Source organism: Lemur catta, chromosome 7 (assembly GCF_020740605.2).
Source record: "Lemur catta isolate mLemCat1 chromosome 7, mLemCat1.pri, whole genome shotgun sequence".
Lineage (NCBI taxonomy): Eukaryota > Metazoa > Chordata > Mammalia > Primates > Lemuridae > Lemur > Lemur catta.
This window is the reverse complement of record NC_059134.1, coordinates 23,180,051-23,205,481: the sequence shown is the minus strand read 5'-3', so window position 1 is coordinate 23,205,481 and position 25,431 is coordinate 23,180,051. Positions and strand designations below refer to the sequence as shown.

Genomic DNA, 25,431 nt, shown 5'->3' with positions numbered 1-25,431 from the left:
ATCCCTGGTCCTCTCTCCTTTTCCTGGCCACTAAGATTCCAGAGGATGTTATCCTTTAGTATTTGCTCCTGCGGAAGAGCAATGAAGAGGAATAGAGGGTGCTCTATTGATGAAGGCTAGGGAGGAAGTGGCCCTGAGGCCCCTGGTCTCTGAGCTCTAACTGTCTCAAAATAGGAAAGAAAGAAAGAAAAAAGAACCCAAAATAAAACAACAAAAAACAAAAAACAGAAACAAAAAAAAGGAAGGAAGAAAAGAAAGTAAATCACCTCCAAGAGAAAACATAACAAACAAAACAAAAATCCCACAAACAAACCCAAAAACAAAACAAGAAAACCACCAACTCTATTACACTGTCACAAAAGATGGAGAACACAAATTTCCTGTTTATTTCCTTGGTGACTTGGTCATACAAGCAAACATGGCAAAACCCCCTCAGAGCCCGCAAGAACAGCACACTGATGAACCGAACGTGAGGAAAGGGCCACGATATCCGGGTGGAGAGAAACACAATGGCAATTTGGCGCAACGCTGCTAGATACTGTTGGTTTAAAAATCAACCTTTTAATTCCCAAGCTGTACACAAAACCTGCAACAAAGCAGACACAGAAGAGAATTAGTTTGTAAAGAGCAAGATACAAATATTCGATTGAAAACTTTTTTAAAAGATGCACCTGGCTCCCTTTCACCCCAGGTGTTTTAAGAGGCTGCCATGCTGAGGTTCTAATATGGATTTGCCAGATGGCTTCACTTTCATCAAGTCTTTTCTGTCAAAGATTTTTCAGAGACAGAACCAACAACACCTGCTGTGGACCCTTTGCCAGCCAAACTAGTCAATTTACCCATTTCCTACCACTGGCCTCTGATTACTTATTTCCCCTGTCTGGAATATCCTGCCACTTGCTTCTGTACAGCCTTAAAAAATAGGGCTGGAAGTGTTTTCTTGCTGGGTTTTATCCTATAGGACTGAGTTTAAGGACTTCCTCCTGTCCTTATTACACTGGCCAGAGGTCACCGCTATCCTTTGGAGCCGTAGTTCACTTCTGTCTGTGTGGCTATAGCACCTATAACACGGGGCAGGTCTTGTGTCTTAGCCCCAGAATTAAATGAAGGGGCTGTGTCTGGCATTTCCTCTGTGTGCCCCTATCCATGCCCTGAAACTAGCATAGTGCTTAATGAAAAAGCAGGAAAATGTGAAGGCCATGAGGGGAAGAGCGGCCTTGTCCATTTCACTGGCCACCACTCGTGAACAGGATCAAGAGCCGGCACTGGGCGAAGGGCTGGCTTGACCATGGCCAGGGTGACACTCACTGTTTCTCGTTACACTCCCGCCTGTTCCATGCTGAAGGAGACCTCAGGGTGCTTGTAGCTGAGCAGAATGTCCGTAATGCACGTAGATGGATAGCAAGAGGAGTTTACATGCTGGCTGCCATCACTCAGGTCTGGGTGCTCAGGACCTCCCAGACCTGCCCCACATTCTGCAAGACCAAAAAGAGCATGTGAGATTGGCAAGGAGCTGGGTGGGTAGGTGAGCACGGGGGAGGGAGAGGAGGAAGAGAAGGCAACCTGGCTGAGCACCCCGCAGTCTGACTCCCAGCCCTGAATTCTGCGGCTCATAGCGGCCCGCAGTTGAGCAACTGTGGGCTGGGGGCCAAGATTCTTCCTGTGTCCTCCTCTAAAGTGTTCCATCTCTTCCTTTTCCTTTACCCTCTCCCACTCTAAGTGCGATCGATTACTGTGGTGTCGGAGAAGATAAAGAGCCGCTCCTTGAGAAAGCCTCACCTCTTTAAGGGTGAAAGCCAATAATTTCACTGCTCAGAATGTTCCAGACACGATGCTAAGCACTTTACTTTTGGTAAGCCGGTCAACTCTCACAGCACAATCCAGGATACAGGCTCTATTGTTTTTGCCAGTTTACAGATGAGGGCCTTGGGGTCCAGAAGGGCCAAGCAGAGCACGTACAGGGCAGTGCTGGGATCTACTGCAGACCTGTCCACGCCAAGGCCTGAGTCTGACATTTGTCCTGACACCCTCCCTCGACAGGCTCGAAGGAGAGGCGCAAATGCTCCATTAGGATGATGCCCTCTAATCAGAACCACGTGAACAATTCAGGCGTGTCTTCACAAAGCACTAGAGACAGCAAGGTGATGGCCCTGTGCTTAACCAGAAGCTGTGCCGCAGCCGGGGGGGACAGGTGGGGAACGGTGCAGTATCGGACCCTTGGGGATGCTGTGGTTCTGCCTCCCCATGGGCTCCTTCTACAGAAAAGTGGAGCAATTGCTAATTATGGAGGGAGGGCCTCCCCTAGGAACTTCCCTGGGGTACCCCACGCACGAAGCCTCTTACCCTCATCTTCCCCATCCTGAAACTGCTGGCTGCCCATGAGCGAAGACTGACTGAGAACTGCATCCGACATCCGGGCAGAACTAAGCGCCTTCCCAGCCACGAGACTCATTCCTGGCAAGTTATCCAGCTGTACCTGCAGAAAACAATTAGGAAAAGAAATACTGATACCAGGAAATGTGCCACACTCAGGTGACCCTTAGAGACAGCCGGGGGGCACCACTCCCAGACTCCCTTCCCCCAGGCACCATGTAAAGGGGGGGCGTGGGCAGGGAGAGGGCGTGGTCAATCTCAGCAGGGGCCAGATACCCTCGACACTAAGACACTTAACACGTCCTTCCAAAACCAGCTTTCTGACCTATCACTCTCACCACTAGGAGTTTGTCTTGGGACAGTACTGTCCCCTTGTACATTCTGCAATGATGGAAATGATCTATGTCTGCCCTGTCCAGTAGGATAGGCACTAGCCACAGGTGGCTACTGAGCACTTAAAGTGTGTCTAGTATGACTGAAGAACTGAATTTGTAATTTAATTTAATAAGTTTAAATTTGAATAGCAACATGTGGTCAGATGCCACTGTGTTAGTGCCACTCTAGGAAAACAAAGCTTTGCTGAGCCAGATCAGCTTCCTTTATCTCAGTAAGTTCAGTGTAGCCACTGAAAACTAACCAAAGGCCTAAGGCTTCGTTTGCTGGGGCCCGGGTTTAGACTGGGGAGAGGTCTAGTGACTGACACTACAGGGAACAGATGACCACTACTTTTGATTCCTCAGTCTAAAACTGGGAGTATAGATTCTGCTGGAGTTAAGGGTTGGTCTGTTAGGGTGATGCAAAGAAATGGTACTGGAGTCTGACTGATGAGAGAGAGGAGAGATGCCGCCCACATCATGACGTTCTGTTTTCCGGGTTGGAACTGGTAGGATCCCACCTCTGAAAAGCAGGGGGGACCAACATACGTAAGCATCGTCGCTGTTCTGGATCGTGTGGTGTCTCTGGAGGGTCCGGGGCCTGTGGTGCTCACGCACTGAGGGACGTGCTGGGTACCCGAGCCCATTGTGACCCGGCAGTTCCATTGCTTGTCCCGGAGAACTTCTATCCATGCAGTTCCCTATGACAGACTCTGAGGAGACAGAGCAAAATCAGGTCAGCAGCCCTGGAATTTTTCTCAACATGTAAACTCCTGTCAAAGAAATGTCTTGCAAGGGACAGTGAGCAAGGCTGAAGACCACCATGTGCACTAACTGCTAATCCTCAGCTGGCTGGTGGTGGCACTTACAGGAGCCTGGACCAGCCCAACAACCCTAATTCCTGCAGCAAATTGAGCCTGTTTAGGAAGGGACTATGCCCCTAGGAAAAACATCCCACCTAACAGGGTGTGGCCGGATCACACTGAACCTTTCCTTCTTGCTTCATTTCTCTGCTGACTTAACGGTGCTATGTTCCAAATCCAGATGCAAGTAAGAATCACTCTCGGAGCTTCCAGGGCCCTCCAGCTGGGAGGATGGCCTCCATTCTGCAGATGCCTCCTCTCTCCGCCCCTGGCGTCCCCCTCAGGGTGCCACCCTGGTCCTCTCCTCTTTCTGCTTCTCTAACTGCGGCTTCTGACTCCTTCCATGGCTCCTCCACCCTTTGTAAGCAAGGACTCTTCACAGTCTGTCCCTCACCTTCTCTCTCCCCACACTTACTCAGGCCATGTCATCTGTTTTCATGGCTTCAACTGTATGCCTGTATGTAAAGAATTACTGAAATCCTCTTTTAAGCTCCAGATCCTAACTTCCAGCCATTTACTAGCTATCTGTCCTGGGTATCTAACCAGCAAGTAACACTTACCATGTCCAATTCCAAAGCCATCCACTTCCCCTGTGACCTGCTACTCCTTCACACATCCTTGTTTTGCTGCCTCATTTTCCTAACCTTCCAGGCATGAGCTTGTGGGGTCACTACTGATTCCTCACTCCTGGTCCCACAGCAGCTTGAAGTCTAAAGAATCTGCCTCTACAGTGCTGATCACTTCAGTTCCCTTCCTTCCAATTGCATGGAAGCCCTCTTACCTCTTGCCTGGATGTTATACTAACCATCCCCCTACCACTACCCTTCAAAGATGTGCATTTCTAGAGTAGTCCATTCACTTCATTTCACATTGCCCCAGCCTGTCTTCCAATCAGTATCTCACACTGTTCTCCCCTGCACATGCTAAGGTTCAGGCAAACGGGACTACTTGAGTCTTCCCCACCCATCCACAATTTTACGCATTTGCTCTCCTTGATCTTCCCTCTCCTTGTAAATGCCTGATTCTTCTGCCTCCATTCCTGCCAATCCAAATCAATTTATCTTTCTAGGACCATCTCAAATGTTATTATCTTTATGAAACCTTCCCTTTCGAACAGAAGTAGATTGTTTCTTCCTTTGAACTTCAAAAGACTTTGTCTCTGGTTGCTCTAACATTATCCCTGATACCATGTTCAATTGTGTACTTACTCTAGTCATTCATATTGGACTGTAAGTTTTTTGAGGACAAGAACTGTATCTTATGCATGTCTGTGAACCTCCAGTGTTCTAGAACACTGTCTTATACCCAGTAAGTAGGTAGTAATGACCTCTGTAACTGATATTAATAAATGCTCTCTTAATATGGGTTACTATCCTGTCAGAGTCATGCAACTCTATGGACTGGAGTTTGGACAGAAAGAGGAGTTCAAGAGGAATGAGTCTTTCTTTCCTTTTTTTTTTTTTTTTTTTTGAGACAGTGTTTTGCTCTGTCGCCAAGGCTGGAGTGCAGTGGCCCAGTCATAGCTCACTGTAGCCTCCAACTCCTGGTCTCAAGCGATCCTCCTGCCTCAGCCTCCCTAGTATTATAGTTGGGATTACAGGTATGTGCTACTACTCCCGGCCACGTGTTTAATTTTTTGTAGAGATATCTCTCACTATTGTCCAGTCTGGTCTTGAACTGCTGGCCTCAAGCAATCCTTGCACCTCAGCCTCCCTAATGTGCTAGGATTACAGGCGTGAGCCACCGCATCCCACTGGTATTTCTTCTCTATCAGGGATAGTCAAGAAGATTATCAGAGCCACACCTAAGTTGATAGGACCCTCCTGGTAGCATGTTTGGCTTATCTTTAAGGGCCTGGGACTTGACAATGTGTTTGCTTGGTTGGTTTTCTGAGTTAAAGCTCCTTGACAACTACTGGGCTTATTTCCTGATAAACTGACCCTTGTTTGGTGAGACCAAGTTTTAAAAAAATTCTTAGGCTGAGCATGGTGGCTCACACGTGTAATCCCAGCACTTTGGGAGGCTGAGGTGGGGTGATCACTTGAGGCCAGGTGTTCAAGACCAGCCTGGGCACCATGGTGAGACACTGCTTCTACTAAAAATAAAAAAAAGTAGCCGGATGTGGTGGCACATGCCTGTAGTCCCAGCTACTTGGGAGGCTGAGGTGGGAAGTTCACTTGAGCTCAGGAGCTGAAGGCTATAGTGACCTATGATTGTGCCACTGTACTTTAGCCTGGGTGACACAACAAAACTGTCTCAAAAAAAAAAAAAATTCTTAATAGGAAAACAGCTCTAATGCTAACTGTGCCATTCCAGTATCTATTTGAACAATTAAGGAAAGCATACTGCTTGAGTGTTGGGTCAAGGGTTTCAGATCTCTATATTCAAATGGTTTCCTTTAAGAATCAAGGTTAGGCCTGGGCTTAGACGCTGAGATAGGATGGGAAGAGGGAACTAACTGATATGCACACAGCGAGTAATGAAAGACATTCTGGAGAACAATTAGAGGAGGAGGGAGCTTTCCAACTACCAAACATGAAGGCAAGTGGAAAATCTTTTGAAAGTTCTCTGAGCAAAGAGGCCAAAGGAGAAGCCAGAAGCCAACTCTTTTGCTATTCAAAGCTAAAAGCCAGCAGCAGACAGAGAGAAATAAAAGAAAACCTACACCAGGACTTGCTCTGTGGGATTAGCTCGCCCATCTCGCCCACTCAGCGCAATTCCCCTCAGCGGGCACGGCTCCTGTGTTGGCCCCAGGACCAACCAAAACCCACTGGCAGGAAGTGGTGCAACACTGGCTCTGTGGGAGCGAGGAAATGTTGAGTCTCTCTGCTTTGCCAAGAAGCAACACGAGTAGCTGCTTCTTACTTTTTCAAAGTATTTCCTAATGCCTGCGTTCTCTTACTACCCATTCAGTTCCTTGGGGAGCTTTTTTTCTTTAAGCCTGTTTATAGAGTTGGGTGCAAATCTCATCAGTTGCACCTCCTCGCTGCCCCCAAAGATAAACATGAGCACAGCTCTCCTGTTTAAAGATTTTTAAAGGATCAGTACCAAACATGAGGAAATGGCAAAGCTAACAAAATGTATACAGTCCTGGTTTGTGATATTTAGGGCCTTCCTGCCTATTCTGGAGGCCTCAGTGTTTTTGTTTGTTTGTTTGCCATGTCTGTTAAGTCTGCTTTCTTTTCTTTTTGCATTTGTTTTATTCCTGACAATGGGGTTTCTCCAAACCAAGACATCCACCCTCCTTTTTGGCTCTGCCTTGTCTGCTCTCTTCCCAGCCTTCAGGTCTGATGCCAACAGGCCTGAGAGTGCCACTGAGACAGAGCAAGCTACCGTTTGACAAGTCACGTGATGAGCCTTCCTGACTCCCAACCCCAGGATCACTCCTGAGCCGAGCTGGAGCCGAGCACAGCAGTCATGAGCACACGCTCTGCGGTCAAGAAGTCTTAGCCTTGAATCCCGGCTTCCCTGCTTCCCAAGGAGCAGGACCTGGACAGGTTACCTGACTTCCCTAGGTCTCAGTTTCTTTATCTGCAAAATAGGACCTACTCCACAGGGGTGTGGAGTGCTTAATAGAGCCTGGTCCACTGTAAAAACCTGAAAGACTGGTGTTATTTATAATATTCATTTCAGAGAAGTTCTGAGTGGATAAGGGCATACTGAACCAGCTGATAAAAACAAACAAGGAAACTGATTTTATCACAGAACCCTACTTGCAGAATTATGGGGATAATCTACCCATACGTAAATGAACAAATGAGTTACTAAAACTTTAATTTCCAGAGAAGAAGCCTCTGATTTAGGAGAGACAATGTGAGTTAAAAACCAGGTGAAGAGGAAGTGTACTAGTAGGAGCTGGAGAGTAAGCCAGGCCTCTGCTCGAGTTTCAGGATTATCAGTAGGTCAAAGATCCGGAAGGAGGCCGGGCGTGGTGGCTCACGCCTGTAATCCTAGCTCTCTGGGAGGCCAAGGCGGGAGGATCATTTGAGCTCAGGAGTTCGAAATCAGCCTAAGCAAGAGCGAGACCCTGTCTCTACTAAAAAAATAGAAAGAAATTAGCTGGACAACTAAAAATATATATAGAAAAAAAAATTAGCCGGGCATGGTGGCACATGCCTGTAGTCCCAGCTACTCGGGAGGCTGAGGTAGGAGGATTGCTTGAGCCCAGGAGTTTGAGGTTGCTGTGAGCTAGGCTGACGCCACGGCACTCACTCTAGCCCTGGCAACAGAGTGGGACTCTGTCTCAAAAAAAAAAAAAAAAAAAAAAAAAAAAGATCTGGAAGGGCTAGCCTCTTTCACTTGGCAGATGTGCTTAGAAGGTGTGGAGTAGGGGTAAGGGGACATAAAGGAAAGAAGACCAGGGAATCAGAGAACTTCAAGTCAGGATCCAGCTCTACCATGAACAGTGTGTACAAACACGAGTAAGTCATTGAACTTCTCCTTAAGGCTCCTAATCTAAAAAATGAGGGTTGTTTGAGGGCACAAGGAAATAACACATGTGAAAGGGTCTTTAATAAATTGTAAAGGACTATATAAATATTATTTTTAGTAAGAATGTTGACCCTGAGTCTAGGAGTCCTTTATGACACTATAAATGAGACCTACTCACCATTTGGTTGGGGGAGGGGTGTAAGCAGACTAACTCACTGATCAAAGGATGTGAGATTTAGGCTCAAACCTTTGGCATCCTTTATGCCAATTCAGTAGCTACAGAATTGTTAGTTTCACCAAGGGCTACAAAAATAATGGGGGAAAGATGGCCCCCAAGAGCCCTGTGCTTGGCCATTCACCAAAGTAGCACTGAGACAACACAGAGGGCGGGATGATCGTCTGATCACGCAAGGGAAAAAATGTGCACCACCCCCCTGCCCGGGGAACTTTGGGACGGCTTGCACAACTCTCTGTTGAATCTGTCAATGTTGACTTGTCCTTACTCATTTACTGGGTTTTAAGAGAAAATGAGAGAAACAATGTGCTTGCATATTCCTCTTCAAGGCTCTGAGGGTAACCCCCTCCCAGTCTGCCAGCATTTTACTCCTCTCTGGGGCTGAAAGTAATAATGCTGAAGCTGGCTGAGCTCAGAGAAGAGGATGTGGTTTTGTGAGTTCAAGTTGGTAATCTTACTGTGTAGACCGGTTATGCTGTACTTATTTGCAGAGTCAAAAAATCATATGTATGTAATGCTACGGAAGGAAGACAAACCTTATTTTTACTTCTAGACCGGCAGACAGGGAGATCATAGCTAGCATGGGGCATGTATAGCCCTGACACTTACACACATTGGAAACGGACCTCAGGCATGCCACCTGCTCAGTGCTCTGGCAGTGCCTGGCCTCACAGTGGCTGGTGACAAACAGCCACAAAAGAAACAGGTAACTATGGACACGGATATGATGGCATCTAATTTTCATTGACTAACACCAACAATCCCTGTTCACCTACCCTTAAGAGATATTAGGAAGATCACACTAGCTCTGCTCTTTCTAATTATACTTCTTGGAGCGCTCCTTACATAGCACTTCATAGTAAAGCTGTTTATGTGCTTGTCTTACTGCTCCCAGCAGAGTAGAAGAACCTGAGGGCAGGTTCTCTATCTTTTCATCTCTGCATTCCCACAGCGCCAACAGTACAGTCTTGTGCAATAGTCATTCAGTAAGCTTTGCTGAATTTGCTCAATGTGGAAGTAACAGTTGAAGTGTTTGGGACTAGTGTGTAACTAACTACACAGAGATGGAGGGATGATTAAAGGAAAGAGCAGGCATTCCTCCCTGTCCAAAAAAGTTAACAAGAATGAGCTCTCCCCACAAGGTGGTGAGGGCATAGCATTATAATTCTCTCTTGGCAAAAGTGACAGTAAATTATCTGATGATTCTTTGGTCAAGTAAAAATGTAAGCTGTCAAGTTTTTAAAAGAATAGAATGAAGTCAGGTTAAAGCAGGCAGAGTTTGTGGAGCCTCAGTTTCTACTCTACAGGGGGATCTTAACACATACTTCCCAGGGTGGTTGAGAAAAATGAGCAACTGAGTTAAAAGTACCAAGCACGGAGCACGTATCCTACAAACATTAATGCCATGCTCCTTCTCTCAGGGGGGCATTTAGCTTTACACCCCTCAATGCACAGATGAAAAAATGGAAGTGAGGTTACATGACAGGCCCATGGTCACAGAGTAAGCTCTGCTTGTTTCAGGTGAGGCCAATGGGGATGCCTTGGGATAAGAAATCATTTAAACACACAGACATACATCTCCCAAGGGATTTTTAATTCTTAAGCAGCACTGGGCTTCCCTAGGCCTTTAATGTCTCTACTGCATCACTTCACTAGACTGGATTCTAAACTCACATAATAATAAACAGGTAGCTTTATTTGTTAAAGATAATCGTATATGTCATGCCCAAAGTTACATAACAGGAATAGATGTTAGAAAGCGGTAGAGTTAATAGTACTTAAGCAAGAAAGGGCACACTCTGTGGTGAAGGTAAAAAGTGAAGTTTAGAGTAAACTGGGCAGACATCAGGAAGACAAATCTCTACAGGGCACTAGCAAGCAGGGCAGGAGCTAAGATGACAGCTTCTGGAAAGCTCAGATCAAAGGTCAGAAGGAAAAGATGGGGGAAGACACCAGCAGAGCTGATAACAAGGCTACAAGGACAGGGTAGTTTTGTACTGAAACCTTTAGGGATACACTTACAGTCTGACTCTTCCAGAAACCCAAAGGGATGTCTGTGGGGGATAACGGCAGTGATGGTGGCAGACGCAAGGAGGAGGGAGAAGGAAGAGGGAGGAGCGGAGTAATGGCAGGGAGTCCACCAGAGGAAGAGGTGGGACAGATTTGTCAAAAGAACCATAACCACAAAGTATCAATCTGAAGTGAAGTCCTTAGACTGAAAAGACTTATGACAGGGACCAACTGACAGGACTGCAAATTGATTTAAAACTGCCAGGAGAACTGGGAGGCATGCCACTGTTCGTGCGGCACACTGCAGTCGGATCTGGACAATACTCGATTTGAGAAAACCTCTGCCCTGATTCCTTCATGCACACTGTACCTCAAGCCAGCCAAGCCTGCGTGTTGTCCCCTAAAGCTTCCCTGGATCAGTCTTACCCCATTACTTTCTCCTTATGCTTCTCCTCTAAATCCAGTGGCAAAACGCTCTTCATCCGTCAAGACCCAACCCAAATGCTACGTGTTGCTGGAAGCCCACCCTGTTCCTCTGATCTAGAAGTAATCTCTCCTTCCTCTCCTCCTCCCACAGCGCTTGTACCAACCACATCTGCCTACCATGGGTACCAAACAGACCAGCATGCCTGCCAAGGGGGGGCTCCTCCGACAATTCGGGGACAATGATGAATACATGTTCTCCACCTTTCTATACACAGGAGGGAAAGTGAAGAGAAATTAGAGAAAATAATTTTTGAAGAAAAATGTTTCAAAAAGCATTTCAACACATGGCAATCCAGCGCTGGGGGAGGGACGGAGGGTGAAGCACTCTGTGCTCTGGCTTTGCTCCTTCCTCAGTGCCTGCACACCTCGGGCATGCTCAGTCAGAGTCTCGAGTGTCAGCCGGAGCTGTGTGAGCAACTCTCAGGTTCAGCTGCCACTTAACTAGCTTTGACTTTGGGGGCAAGTTACTTAATCTCTGTCCCTCAGTTGTGTCATTGGTAAAATGGGGATAATAAGAGTCACTACCTTATAGGGCTGTTGTGTGGATTAAATTAATTTATCTATGAATGGCATTTGGTGGCCGGCACATGGAGAGCCCAATAAAAAAGTTAGTTGTTCTCCTTTTTTATGCCAACTATAGTATGCTCATCTGCTGCAAACTTTCATTCACACAGGAATCTTTTCCACAGCATCCCCAATATCATCATCCCCCCTCCGCCAGAACGCTCCCAGCAACAGAAGCTCCCAGGCTGCTGAGGCAGCCTATTCTAGAAAGTTTTTATACAGGTCTTCCATAGGAAATTTCTTCTTCCATAGAAATTTGCTGTAACTTTATCCGGATCTTGGTTCTGCCCCATAACATCAATCCAGAAAAATCTAATCCCTGCTTCTGTCAGGTATGATGTTTCTCTTAGTTTTTCCTCCCAACCCTAAACACCCCCAGTCCTGGGGACATTCCACATATGCCCTGGTTCTGGAAGCTCCCACCCAGGTCCACCTGGGAACGCAGCAGCCACAGATGAACTCAGTATGTGTGACTGGGGCAGACCTGGGAGCTGGATGACTCCCACCTGTTCAAACGCCCAGGCTGTACCCGGTGCTTTATGCAACCGCAGTATCCTCCCCATCAGTCCACAATGAGCACAACCTGAAAGCACCACGTCTTTTTCACACAGACTGCTCTAGAGCAAGGTCTGCTGTGCTGTTCTGTGCCGCAGGATCGAATTCCCCGCGGAGCTGAGTTTAGAGTGTTGACTTTAAAGGACAGGGCAGGAGGTGCAGGTAGTTCCAGGGAGGGAAGGATGAAAGAAATGCTTAATCTCAGGATGAGACAGTTTACGGATAAATTCACTTTTATTCCCTCGGATGGCAACGATGAAAAGTGGTAAACTGCAAGCTCTATGATGATGGGATGGGTATCATTCCTGGTTTTGTCTAGGATGAATGCTATGATGCTAACAGAACTACATTTTCTGAGTATAACTTAGTGATAGTAATCCTAATCTCTTTCAGAATGAAAATGAATATACTCATTTCATTATAAAGTGATACAAAATGAAATGACATGGGCCCCTTATGATGCTGTAATATTCTGTATTTAGTTCATTAACAAAATGACCAGAGCAAATACTTCAAATTTATACATTTATATCATATACTTCAGATTATCAAGTGCTTCTCTCTCTCTCTCTCACACGCACACACACACACACACACACAGAAACATTATGCATAAAGACAAACACATAGTGATAGTGTTTAAAACATACATACATGTTTTGCTTTTCACAAATAACTCTGCAAAGGACCATTATTCCTCCTGCTCCTTTTTCACAGATAAGGAAAATCTGAATCAGAGCATTTAAATGACAAGGTTGTCATATTCATGATAGAGGTAAGAGCAGAATTAAGACATTTTGATTCTTGCTCCAACACTATTTACACTAAATCTTATTTGGCTGACTTTTTTTTTTATTGCGGAAGTTAAAGTTAGCTATTTTGATGACAGTCAAGAATTTCTGGAACCCATGAAACCTTGGTATGAACTGGGGGAATCGATAACATTTCTCATGACTGGAGTAAGTGTTGTCTATCACTAGTTCTTTATTTTGAAAACAGACCCCTTACCCACAAATACCCAGCTCCTATATGCTTTTCCCCCCAAAAGGTCCTCAAGCTCTTCTCAGGAATTCTTTTTTTCTTAGGAACACAAGGTACTAGCTGAAAAAAGATAACATGACTGAGTTAGGGCAGCCTGGCCCAAGACTCTTACTCTGCGGAGACTCTTACCTCTGCTGGGCACCTTATTTCTACTGAATGCAGCGGTCGGCTGATGTCCGTAGGGATGTATCCCCAATTCCTGGGCATGACTCACAGTTCCTAGCAAAGATTCGGGGTCCCCAGGTCCACCGGTGCTCAAGAGCAGGGGGCTATCACGGCAACCTTTGGTCAGTGTATTTGAGCTCTTACTGTCTGGAAACCCATCCTGGGCCCCCTCACGCAAGCAGTCCTCTTCCATGCTCTCTGAATGCATCAGTGTCGGCGGATGAGCATACCCATGGCTCGGGGTGGGTGAGGAAACCTGGGAGATACATTCTTGTGCCCTGATTTGTAGCAGATGCTGGGGGCTGGTGTGATGGTGGTGATATGAGTCAGCATTTTGATACGATAAAGCCTGGCGCTCTGTCATACTCTGTCCCCCAAGACTGGGAGCCAGACTCCCAGTATCCCCTTGGTTCATGTGCCTGAACAATTCTTGGTACTCTTGCTGTTGCTGCTGCTGCTGCTGCTGCTGTTGCTGCTGCTGCCTTTTAATGAGCTGTGCAAACTCTGCTGGGGGCAGCCGAATGTCCGAATGGCCAGTGAGCGAATGCCGGGGAGAGAGCAGTCCTTGAAGGATGTGAGGTACCTGCTGGTGTCTTGTATAGTCTGGCGGCGTGGGGGACAGCAGGGCCTGCTGTAGTGCCGATGTGGTATAGTGTGACGGCTGCTGATGGGCACTGGGAGGGAAGGTGGGGAATTGGTCAAGTGGAGGGACTTTCAGGGCTTGGGTTGGAGGGAACCCCACTCCTGTTGAAGGGCTGTAGCTGCTGGGGGAACCCCGGGACTGGTCCGAAAACAGATGGGGGTGTAAATGCGCCTGGTCGTAGTTAGCAGGGGAGAACCGATTCACGTTCAAGCTGCAGACACAAAAGGGAGTGAGTAACAAGTGTGCTAGACTCCCCTGGGAATAGCTGCTACTCTTCCTCAGTAGGGAGCACCCACTGGTACAGAGAGCTGCAGTGCAACAGGGAAGAAGGGGAGGTACGCATCGGCCCTATTCAGCCCCTTGTTTGTGTATCCTGTAATTTCCAAGGGACTTGGGCCATTGTGTGCATAACAGATCTAGCTCTACCTTGAAGGTAGCAACTTGGCCTATCTTAAAACATCGTTTGAGCTATTAAGATGCACCAATCTCTTAGAAGAGAGTGACAGAGAGGGAAAGACTCCTTAAAGAATAGACAAGGGGAACTGGCATTTTTACAGACTCCTCTAATAGGCTGCTTTCTTCTTTGCAAGCAAATAGTAAGATAGCTTTGCCGGTTTCCTCCTCTGCATCATTAGCATTTCAATACTGGGTCAATAAGTAGCTTACAAGTTCATCCCAAACCCACTACCCTGGTAAATTTTGGAATGGGTAAAATAAGAGCACAGCATAGTCAGACCCAATCTCCTACCCTCCTTCTGTCACCCTGCTAAGGGGCTTCCTCCCACCTGGATCACCTGGATAGGTGACATCAGACAGCCTTACCTGTGAGCCTCTGCACTGTCAGCACTCAGCTGCTTGGACAAGGGCCGGTGCCCATAGCTGAAGGTGGCCATCAGGTTAGTACGGTGCTGCATCTGGATCTGACTGGCACTGGGGCTGATGGAGATGCCCCGCCCGGTGGAGCCCGCAGCTGGCATGTTGCTGAGCATGTCAACAGGCTCTTGTACTTGGATGGTCACCTGCTGTGACTGGGTAGGCTGCTGGATGCCCAAGCAGGTTAGTGCCACGTTGGGAGGAGGGGAACAGTTTTCAGGCTGCTGCTGGAAGATTGCACTGCGGGAGGGTAAGCCTTGAAACTGGGAAGGAGATGCACCTGGAGAAAAAGGAACCTCAGAGTGACAACTGCCCAGGTTACCTGTCAGCTGGAAGTAATGGGAGCCAATGAGGACACTCAAACCAGATACTAGCTACAGCAGTGCTTCTCAGACTTCAGTGTGCATAAGACAAATCTGGAGAACACTTTAAACAACAGATTCCTGGGCTCTCCCCACAGAATTCTAATTCAGTAGATCAGGGTAGGTCCCCAAGAATTTGTATTTCTAGTAAGTTCCCCTAAAAGCTGGTCCATGGATTGTACTTTGGGTAACGTGGATCTGGGCAGTGCTTCTCACACTTTAATGTGCACACAAGTGGCCTGGAGATCTGGTTAAAGTGCAGACTCTGATTTAGTGGGTCTGGGATGGGACTGAGATTCTATTTTTCCTGCCAATGTTGTTGGCTGGAGGATCCCACTTTGAGTAGGAGGAGCCTAGAGGCCGATTCAAACTTTCCTCAAGGATTCCTTGGGAGACTGACAACGGATGCAGCGTGGGCGGAGTTACCCAGGAGATGCTCAGAGCGCCGATGGCTAAAGACTTGCACCAGTTACTCATCTTCACCTCCATCTAAACATCCTCAAGAGAGGGTCCCACATGTGTGGTGGATAGCCAAATGGCGGCATGACAATAAGAAAGGTTCTGGTAGCAGCTTTTTATCTGGTAGGGCTGGAGGGGGGTTTTGTTAAAAATATTAGTAACAGTTAACCTTTATTAAGAATTGTTTTGTGCCAGAGACTATTCCAAATGCTTTACATATATTTATTCATTAAATACTATACCATTATTATCCTCATTTTACATTTGAGAAAGCTGAGGTACCCAGAAGTCAAGTAACTTGCCCAAGGTTTCACAGCTAAGAAACTGGTAGAACCAGGATTCAAAGAAAGGCAGTCTGGCTCCAGAGCCCATACCCCTGAAAACTATGTTATTCTGCCTTTCAAATGGGTCGTGGTGCTCAAGACTAAGAGTCACTGTCGCCAAGTGTATATGATGACTGGTTCGATCTGAACCTCTCCACTCACCGTGAGACTGGATCATGGCACTGCTCATGGGGGGAGGACTATTACTGGGTTGCCTGAAGAGATGGTTGTTAGGGTGGGTGGGGGGTGGGCTTGAAGGTTGGATCCTTAACCTTAAAAATAACAAAACAAATAAGGAAACTTCATGAGGTGACAGTACAATCTTAAGTTTCAGCCACACAAAACAGAAGTAGAGACTATTTTTTTCAGTTTTGATAAGCCTCCATGCTAGAAAAACATACATAAGCCATCCACCACAGTCTGTCTGTCTATCTATATATGTTTTAATTGAGACAGGGTCTCACTCTGTGGCTCAGGCTAGAGTGCAGAGGTGTGATTGTAGCTCACTGCAACCTCAAAATCCTAGGCTCAAGGGACCCTCCTGCCTCAGCCTCCCAAGTAGCAGGGACGACAGGTGCACACTGACGTGCCCAGCTAATTTTTCTGTTTTTTGTAGAGAAGAGTTTTGTTATGTTGCTCAGGCTGGTCTCAAACTCGTGGCCTCAAGCATCCTCCTGCCTTTGCTTCCCAAAGTGGTGAGATTATAGGTGTGAGCCACTGCGCCTGGCCTCCACATCCTGTTTGACCAGACTTCCCAGCCGAAAAGGCAGAGTTCACTGTAGGCCTAGGCCTGGCCTCCTGTATTAGGTATCTGATTACTTTTCTCATGGGGCTAAGGAAATGAAGTGGCACAGAAAGTCAGGATTTCAGGAAGGCTCCTGAAATTTAACTTGGTTTCTCTGCTTTTCAAATGGATTCTTATAAGATGAATGCTAAAATCAGTCAATATTTCCCATATGAGTCAGGCCAAGGACACCACGCTACAGAGACAAGGGCTTAGGTATAACACAAAATGATTCATTACCTCTGAAGCTGGTGGGTAAGGAGGGCTGGTTGATTTTCACATGCAGCCTGAAGAGGTGGAGAAGGCTGAGGAGGACAGATAGAATCCTAAAACATATGGGGGAAAGGAAAAAAAAAAAATCATTGTGAGCTTGAAGAGTACTCAGAGTTATTCTCAGGAAGGGAAGAAACAGAAAGAACTATCTGTGTCTCAGATTTATGCTTTTTTTGTTCACCAAAAGGTCTGATTACCTTTAATGAACATGTCAATGATAAACAAAACTCAACTCCACTTTGCCCTGAGTGATCTCCTCCAAAATGCACAGGCAAATCAGCCTGCAAGCAAACTCCAAACAAGTTGGAGAGAGCAAAGAGTGACGGCCTACTTGAATTTGCTGCTGGAGAATTTGATGGTGCTGCTCCTGCTGGTATAACATATGCTGCTGCTGGGTCTTCTCCAGGGTTCTTTCATCAATCTGCCCCCCGTACATCTTCTGCAGCTGCTCACACTCCTGAAGGGAAAGCAGTTAATACAGATGGGATGCAGCCAGGTCCACCCCATGCAGTGATCTCAGCAGATGCAGATCTGCCCCAAGGTCTCATGGGCAGAAAACACCACAAGAGAAGAACAGTGTCCTTGATGAGTCCATTTATAAAGGTATCTGTGTACTAAATATATTCACAGTTCTGAATGAATGGAAAACACCAAGGATGGCCTGTGTATGAGGGCAAGTGTCCAATGTGAAATCTGTGTACAAAGCACATGCCACTTGAAACTTGGTCATCAGGAAGGCAGGAGGGAAAGTGGCCCTTTATAGAAGCCTGGAGGTACGTTTCCTTCTTCTGGGAGCACCATTCCCTACCAACTGGAGAGTATGCCAGGTGGTAATGATGTAGAGCAGGCTCCAACAAGACCCAGCGCCTGAAATCATGAGGACTGCCAGGGTTGCTTAGGAGAACCTTCCCTGGTGCTTCCCACAGAAACCCAAGCCCAGACATTCCTTTCCCATAAACCATAAAGACAGGAGAATAATTTAGTCTCTTCGTGGAGGAAAGCAAGTTTGATCCTGGGGCGAGCTGTACATAATAAGAAGGAAAGAATGTTAGAAAGCTATACTGTTTTAGCCTGTGAAACTGCAGTGTTGCTGACGTGCAGGGATAGAACATTTACCACCCCAGTCCTCCTGCAATACTACTCTCTCACCCACACTTCTCCAGAGATGCCTTCCATCTCGTCCATTACCTGCTGCAACTGTTTGATGCTGCTGTTGTTGCCCATTTTTTCCAGGTGAGCTTTGAAGGCCTGGATGCTTGCAGCCCCATCTGAGAACCGGCGCACAGGGGAGAAACGCTCCGTAGGGAGGTGCAGAGTGTTGGAGTCCTTGTAGGTAGAGCTGAATACACGGGAAGAGAAGGTTAGGGGCTGGGACTCAGGGTGTGTGACCAAATCACATAGGGACTGCTGTTCCAGACGAACACAAAGACGGCTGGCTGCATGTGTAGCTCTGCATATTATGTCACTTCCATGCCATTTCCAGAAGCCGGTCGTTTCCCTAGCCTGCTTTCCTTTAGAGGGCTCCAAGTGCACATCTTCCATCTCCACTTACCTTCAGTTGGTTTACCTTCCAAGCCTGGTGAGCTCATAAATATACCAGGCCAGAGAGAAAAGCTTCTCAATATCCCCCAGGCCAGGCTGTACAGGAACTCTTGCTTTTATAATATAATCATGTCTCTATCTAGTGCCTTCAGAAGCCTAAAATTCACTCTTTGACCCAAAGTTTTCCTTGAGTGGTAATCTCTGTATATCCAGAGGGAAACTATAGTCAGCTTTGTGGTCAAAGGTCTGGCCTGGAGGTTCACAGGTTCTGTGCTAAAAAATGGAGGGTGAAGGTTGGGGTGGGGGAACGTGGGGACTTCTGATCCCAGGATGCAGACAGCACGTTCTTAAGGAATGTGGGCCTTAAGATCCTGCGTGTACCTGCTCAACACAAAAAAGGTTACCTACTGTGAAGATCAACTTCTCAGAGCAACAGCACCACCAAACCTCCTAATGAAAGAGGAATCATGTGGATTACCTTTAAAGACCCCCACTGCTGAATCAGAACACAGCCAGTATCTTAACAGAGAGAAAGAACAAGCTATTGATAAGTAATGCCTGAGACGGCACCAGGGTTAGAAGCTAACGCCTATGTTTGTGACCTAATCAGAAAGAGATGTTTATAGGATGAGGTAAGCAGATAAAAGACTGCCAAAGCAGCATTCCAATAGCTGATGGAAAGGATCAGGGTTTCATGTCCAGGGCAGAGATGACATTACACTGAACTCTGGGTGAAATGATGCACCACCTTGCCAGTGATTCATGTTGGACCAAAGCAGAACCATATAGCTAAGGAAGCAGGTTAACAAGCGAGTTTAAATGCAATGCAGACAGGGAGGGGCCAGGAGGAATCCGATGACTGCGGAGCTGGGAGCTGGTAAGTGCATCTGGCAGCGGGTGAAAGCTCTCTTTGCTAACGATGACTTCTGTTTCAGACTCTACCTGAAGCTTGACACAGTAATGAGCACAAACACATACTTGTTTCAGTAACACAAAAGACAAATGGCTGAAGGAGACACAATCCAGAAACAGTGATCTTGAAAGCTGCGTTCAGGAGCATTTCCTCGAAACTTCTCATTTCTGTTTCTACTTCAGGTTTTTTGAGATAAAGCAAGCAAGCACTATTTTCTCCTAAAATTTGACTCCTAGGTTTTCAGTATTTTCTGATAATGGACACATTTCTGATTCACTCAGAAAGCTGTGTTCTTCAAGCAGTCAGCACGATTTTTCTGCACAAAAAATCAGAGCAATAGTCCCAGGTCCAGGTATTTCATGACTTTTCCAGAAGCTCAGGTTGTAAGTAGACTGATATGCAGGTCAGTCCAGCACAGAAACTTCAGAGGAACACTTCTGACATAGTTGCTCATTTTAGAAGCACTGACAGTATCAATTATGCTTGATTTTATTTTTATTAGCAATCATGTTCAAACTCAGGACAGCCTCACATTAGGCTGATATTCCCACACTGTACTCTTCAAACAGGGACTTGGTTCCTCACCTGGATAAAATTCATCTTATGTTATTTTTTTTTTGTTATACTTAAAAACTATTGTTAATTTTAAATTACATACTTCCAGGAGTGAAAAGGTTGATCAGACACTCTTCTGTCTCCATGATGGACTTCATCTCTTATATACCAGAAGAACAGATATATATGCTGTTCTTTAATCATTTCCTCCAGAAAATGAAAGGAATTCAATAACCTATCCAAGCCACCCATTTTCAGTGTTTTATGGCCTGGAAAGCTTCTCTATTCCCCTAAAGACTGACTTTAATCTCTTGTGTTGCATATTTGTATAGTGACCCCATCAAGACATGCAGAGTTTGCACAAATGCCCCAATTTACACAATATGCCACTCATAAAGCATTTATGTTCTTCCAATTCAAACTGGCTTGGCCACAGGAAACCCTCAAAACACTCTACCAAACATGAAAACAGACAGCAGACAGACTTCCGGTAGTCAAGGCCTTGGCAATGACTGTAGGAAAGGGTGGATACCACATAGACAGAGCTGTGGGCCAAGGTGGTCTTTGAGTAACAAATGTCAGTGGGATATTGGGTCTTTGATAAAGGTTGACTCTGGAAATGTGCCTATCTTCACGTTTCCCTGATAAGAATACCTCCTGAGGAATACCTAGAATTAAACAAGGATACCCGAAGGACTTAAGCTAAACAATAGACTCTGACGAGAGCTGAAAAATTAAGTGTCAGGCTGTGGAGGAAAGAAAGATGGAGAACAGGAGAAATGAAGTAATAAAGGGCCTATTGGGAACAAGTGTAGAGGTCAAAGTTATGAGAAATCATAGGAAATGTACAGGAGGAGGAGAAGGCAGCTCTCCAATAATTACTCAAAGTACCCTTTGATGTGCACTAACAGTGTAGGTCCTGAGAGATTTTCACTAGAAAAAGACTTTCTGTGCCATCAGATTTTTATTTGAGAATCTTCATTCTTCCTACTCCTAAATGACCATTTTGTTTATAGTCATTTATAAAAGCTTATCTTTCTTCTTTCGGAGTTCCAACGTGGCACTAATTATGTCTCCGTCTGCTCAGAGTTCACCTGTCTCTGCTGATTACATCGATGCCGCCAAGTGGGTAACTAGCCACAATAAAAAATTGTATCACGCTTGCTACTGTGAGCTGGTTGTAAGATTTCATAACATACATATAAACCTAATTTCCTCAGAATCTGACTGCTTGTCAGCCTTCCCGAGTAAGACTGCTCTTCACTGTCCTCCCCAAAAGACTGAAATAACATAAGCTCTAGCAACTGCTGGTAGCTTTGAAAGTGTGGCCCACGAGCTTGGGGGTAGCTTCAGAACGGACAAGACTAAGATTTTTAGTCATCAAGGTCTTCACAGAAGATAATCATCTCAATCTAGCAAAGTGTCATTCCCTCCCTGCCTCCTGGTGTACTTGGATTCAATGACGTTTTCTTGGTCAGGAAGGTTAAGCTTGGTTTTATTTCTTCAAGAGAATGAATTATAAATGTAACAGAGACCTAGCAAAAGATTTTGCCATCAGAATATTGAAAGGATGACTTCTCAAACACATCACTCAAGAGGATGCAGCATCTCTGCTCTACCATTCACAAGGGGCTGTGTCTTTCTTCATATTCAAGTTCGTTGTTCAATGGTAACATGAAATGCTCGTTCTTTTGAAGGTGGTGGATTACTAAAGGTCAAGTTTATTGATATGGCTATAATTCCTCCTATTTACAGTTGGTCTTCTGAGAGTTTCACTTCCTTGCTGGTCTCAAGTTCAATTTCATCTATGAATCAACATCTAGAATCATGGAAATCAACTGCAGACAATTAACAGGTCTCCAGGCAATGGGAAAGAGGAATTTTGTATTGCTCCAGGGCCCAGTAGAAAACTTTTGCCCTGTGTATTACTTAGTGCAAGGAGCCGAGAAGACGAGAGTTCAGGATGACAGCTGGCTTCTACTTAAAGCCATGATGCTAGTCACTGTCACTGTGAGACTAGTCAGAAGGGTGCCTGTTCGATGAGCCTCAAAGAGCTCATATAGCTCATGTGGCTACTCACCGATGCTGATCAGGTACCAGGTGAGGAGGCCAGACCCGGGAACGGAAAGGCTGCTGTCCTAGCTGCCGTTGTAGGTCCGGTGGGATCTCAGCTGTAGGGTTGGTCATGGCCAGTGTATGTCTTTTGGACCTATTTGCCAAGTACCTGCAACAAGCAGGAGCACATTTCATAGTAAAAAAGAGAGGCAGGAATATTCCTCTGCAAGAAGCACTAGAAGTTAATCCAAAGCATTCAATGAGAGAGTGCCAGAGCTCAAGAAGGGCTCTTTGGCTAAGAGATCCCTGACTGGATGGAAGTGAATTGTTTCTATCTGGCCAACAAAAGTCGGCTTAACACTGAAGTGGCTAAACTTGAACCTAAGAGCAGCCACTGAAGAGAGGAAAGCAAGCAGATCTAGCTCACAAAGAGGATTACTTTTCCTTACTTCATTCCCTTCAACAGAAGAATTTCTTTTCTACATGTTAATTTTATTCCTTGTTTCCTTCTAAATTTCCACAATACAAGTCAGAGGAAATGAGCCCTAAAGACTATTCCTAGAGATGAGCCGTGGGAGATATTCAGAAGGGCTCCGCGTGTGTCTCTTGATCCCAGAGGCCCCCAGTTTGGAAACTGTCCTTACTGTAGGTCACACAGAACAGATGCTTCCATTGGGGATAAGCAAGTTCCACAACCACCCCTTCCCTCACGCTCAGTGACTGTAACTCAATCATCAGAGAAGAAAGATTGATGTTGTCCCCAGGGAACCAACATTCTGTAGAGGATGAAGAAATAGAACCACATGAGATGTTTAGAATTATCTATAGGGGGAGGAAAGGCAAGGCAAGAAAACAGAAGAGTTTCAAAAGCTGAAGAGTTCAGAAGCAGATGGCTTTCATTCTGAAGATCTTTCAGACCCGCCACTTAGTCAATACATTAATAAGATATGCGTGTCCTTCGTCTGGGGGATGACTTCCTTCACCACTGCTGCTCTTCTTGGGCATGACTGCAAGAGGCATTATTTCCTCTCTATTACATCAAAACTGATGGGCATTATACCCTTAAAATGTTACTCTAAAGAAGAAAGAAGGTGGAGCTGGAAGAAGTAAAGTCTAAGACAAAGAAGGTAAAATAAAATATTGCTGTCTCTTGTAAGGTAGGAAGGTAGTAAATTTCCTGATTTCTCATTTCTTCATGACCCAGCAGGGCCCATTTGCAACCTTATATACCCTGTTATCAGCAAACTATGGAAACAACAGCATCAAGAGAAAAAAGGTTACCACAGATTTCCTTCTATTGGCTAAACTGCAGAAGGAGCTGGCCCACCTGCCAACACCCCTGTTCATCAGGATTTTCTTTCCACATAGGACCAGCTTCTTTTTGCATAGCAGTTCCCTTACAGAGCTACTGAGGCAGGAAGAAGAGTACTGGCCAGCAACAGTCAGGTTCTTAAAAAATGGTCTCATTTCATTTTTAACTACCTTGCCCATTTAAACCAAAATCAGTTAACATATTATAGAGTGATTAGTTGTTATAAACTTACCAAAAAATAAGCCATTAGTGGTTTAATATCCATTTGATAAAGACACCCAAAGTTTCCCCAAGAGCCCATGAAAACCATTTTATTTCAATTTCCCTCAAAGGAAAAACATATAATCTTGAAGAACACCTGTATTTCTGGGAAAATACATGCTGGATTCTGGTGAAACCCCTTCCCCGGAAAATAAGAAAGACAACTCCCACAAGGGGGCATGCATGGAACTGGGGACCGGGGCTAGGAACTGAGGCCAAATGAACAGTACAGCATGCCTGATGGTCACTGCCGTTCTCTGTGAATTAGGCTTCTCTCAAGAAGGTTTTGCAAACAATGGATGTTTGCATCTGTCCCTGGCCCGAATCCCATATTCTTTTTTTCAATATCTCTTTGTTGGTACAAGGGGGTAGAAGGAGCACACAGCAAACAGTACAAGAGGTATTCATTCTCCTGGAAAGGAAGAGTCCATGCCAGAGGTCCATGGCTAGACTAGCCAGGATCACTGTCATCCCAAATCTCCAATTCCTTTTCAGTAAACAGTTCTTGGCAGGAAGGAGCAGGCTTTGTGCCTTGTGAATACTATCAGAGTTGCAATATGAAGGCAGGGGGCAAAGAAGGAAGGAGGGAGGAGAGAAAAAGTTCTTATGATTATTGCTGTCACTTAGGGGACTTCCAATGGCGCTTACAGAAATGAAATTTTCTGGGTAGTCTTCTGTTACTTCCATGTGGGGAGGAACATGCCATCTGGCTTGAGCAAAGAGACCACACAAATGTTGAAGCTGCACTGTACCACCTCCTTGGGCAGAAGTGACCTTTCGTTGGTTGCAGGGGGAGCCTGCCCAAGGACGTTCTGCAAGCACTGCCAGATGTCACATTACCTCTGCACAGCTTCCTGATCTGGCTCCCCATCTGAGCTCTCCTCGTCCACAGGGGTAACTGCTGGCACTGCCTGAAGAGAGACAGGAAGGAAAAGCTCAAGGTGGCAGCCTAGTCTCTGACGTCTCTTATTCTAGTAACTGAGTGTGGGCAGGACTTTCTGGTAACTTTCTTATTTATAAAACTTTTCTAGGACTCCTGAGTTATACAAAACTTTCATATACCTGGGTTTTTTTAATTTTTACCTTGCTCGGGTGATAAAAATTGGGATTTCTTCCCTAATTCATCTTCATTCATTCATTCATTTATTCATTCAACAAATATGCCTACTATGTTACAGGATAAAATGTGAATTTATAGATATAGACCTTGCCCTCATTTTAGAATCTAGTTGGACAACAGAGATACGTAAACAGACAATTACAAAATAGCATGACCAAGTACCCTACTAAGGGAGCTTGGGAATTAAGCAAGGCATCCTAGAGGAGGTAACAACTAACCTGGGACCTGAAGGATGCACAGGAGCTAGCTAGGCAAAGAGAGAAAGGGGCCATAGGTTTCTAGGCTGAGAGAAAAGAGAAGGCTTGCAGTGTTTGAGGACCTGAAAATATAGTATAAGATTGTTTACCTGTAATGTCTAGGAACTGACCTGTTGTTTCATATTAATGTTATTTCCAGAGTTTAAATGTCTTAATTCCGGGAAAGCATAATGAAGTTTTGAAAGTACATTTTTATATATAACATATAATTGTGTAGCTGCAATTTAATGCTTTAAAATAGCTGTTACCTACCAAAACATATAAGTGAAATGAGAACCATCACAATGCATGCATCACTGTGACTGTTCCCATCTGCACGAGGACTGGAATGCTGTGCATTCGTAATAGCTACTCATAGCCTGGTGGCTCACGTAATCACCATGCTTCAAGCACTAGAACAAATATCACACTTCAATTATTAGAAAAGAACATTTGTTAAAATGGATAATTACAAAACAAAACAAAACAAAACAAAACAAAAAGCTTTTTGGAATAATTCCACTGTTTGAATGCTTCTGGGGTTTCCAGATCCTTTACTACAATTCTCTAAGGGTGGTGTGAACACGGTTAGGCAGGAAGTGGCTGTACATGGGGTAGGGGAG

The 25,431-nt window shown here is 45.5% G+C and overlaps 1 protein-coding gene across 7 annotated transcripts in view; it reads right to left on the bottom strand.

Moving 5' to 3' along the window:
- Positions 1–363: 363 nt before the first annotated feature.
- Positions 364–25,431, bottom strand: part of SIK3 (SIK family kinase 3) — a 231,255-nt gene continuing 206,187 nt past the window's right edge. For 2 of the 7 annotated variants that reach the window (XM_045556413.1, XM_045556416.1), the window contains 12 exons: positions 24,293–24,363; positions 21,905–22,048; positions 18,003–18,153; positions 17,146–17,271; positions 16,782–16,867; positions 15,920–16,029; positions 14,563–14,893; positions 13,062–13,951; positions 3,297–3,460; positions 2,344–2,476; positions 1,309–1,475; positions 364–586 (listed from right to left, as the gene is read on the bottom strand). In XM_045556413.1, coding sequence (XP_045412369.1) covers positions 1,318–1,475; positions 2,344–2,476; positions 3,297–3,460; positions 13,062–13,951; positions 14,563–14,893; positions 15,920–16,029; positions 16,782–16,867; positions 17,146–17,271; positions 18,003–18,153; positions 21,905–22,048; positions 24,293–24,363 — 2,364 coding nt within the window. In that variant the 3' untranslated portion in view covers positions 364–586; positions 1,309–1,317. Of the gene's footprint in view, positions 587–1,308; positions 1,476–2,343; positions 2,477–3,296; positions 3,461–13,061; positions 13,952–14,562; positions 14,894–15,919; positions 16,030–16,781; positions 16,868–17,145; positions 17,272–18,002; positions 18,154–21,904; positions 22,049–24,292; positions 24,364–25,431 lie in introns of those variants that run through there. The other 5 variants (XM_045556417.1, XM_045556418.1, XM_045556414.1 and 2 more) reach the window with 4 other exon arrangements.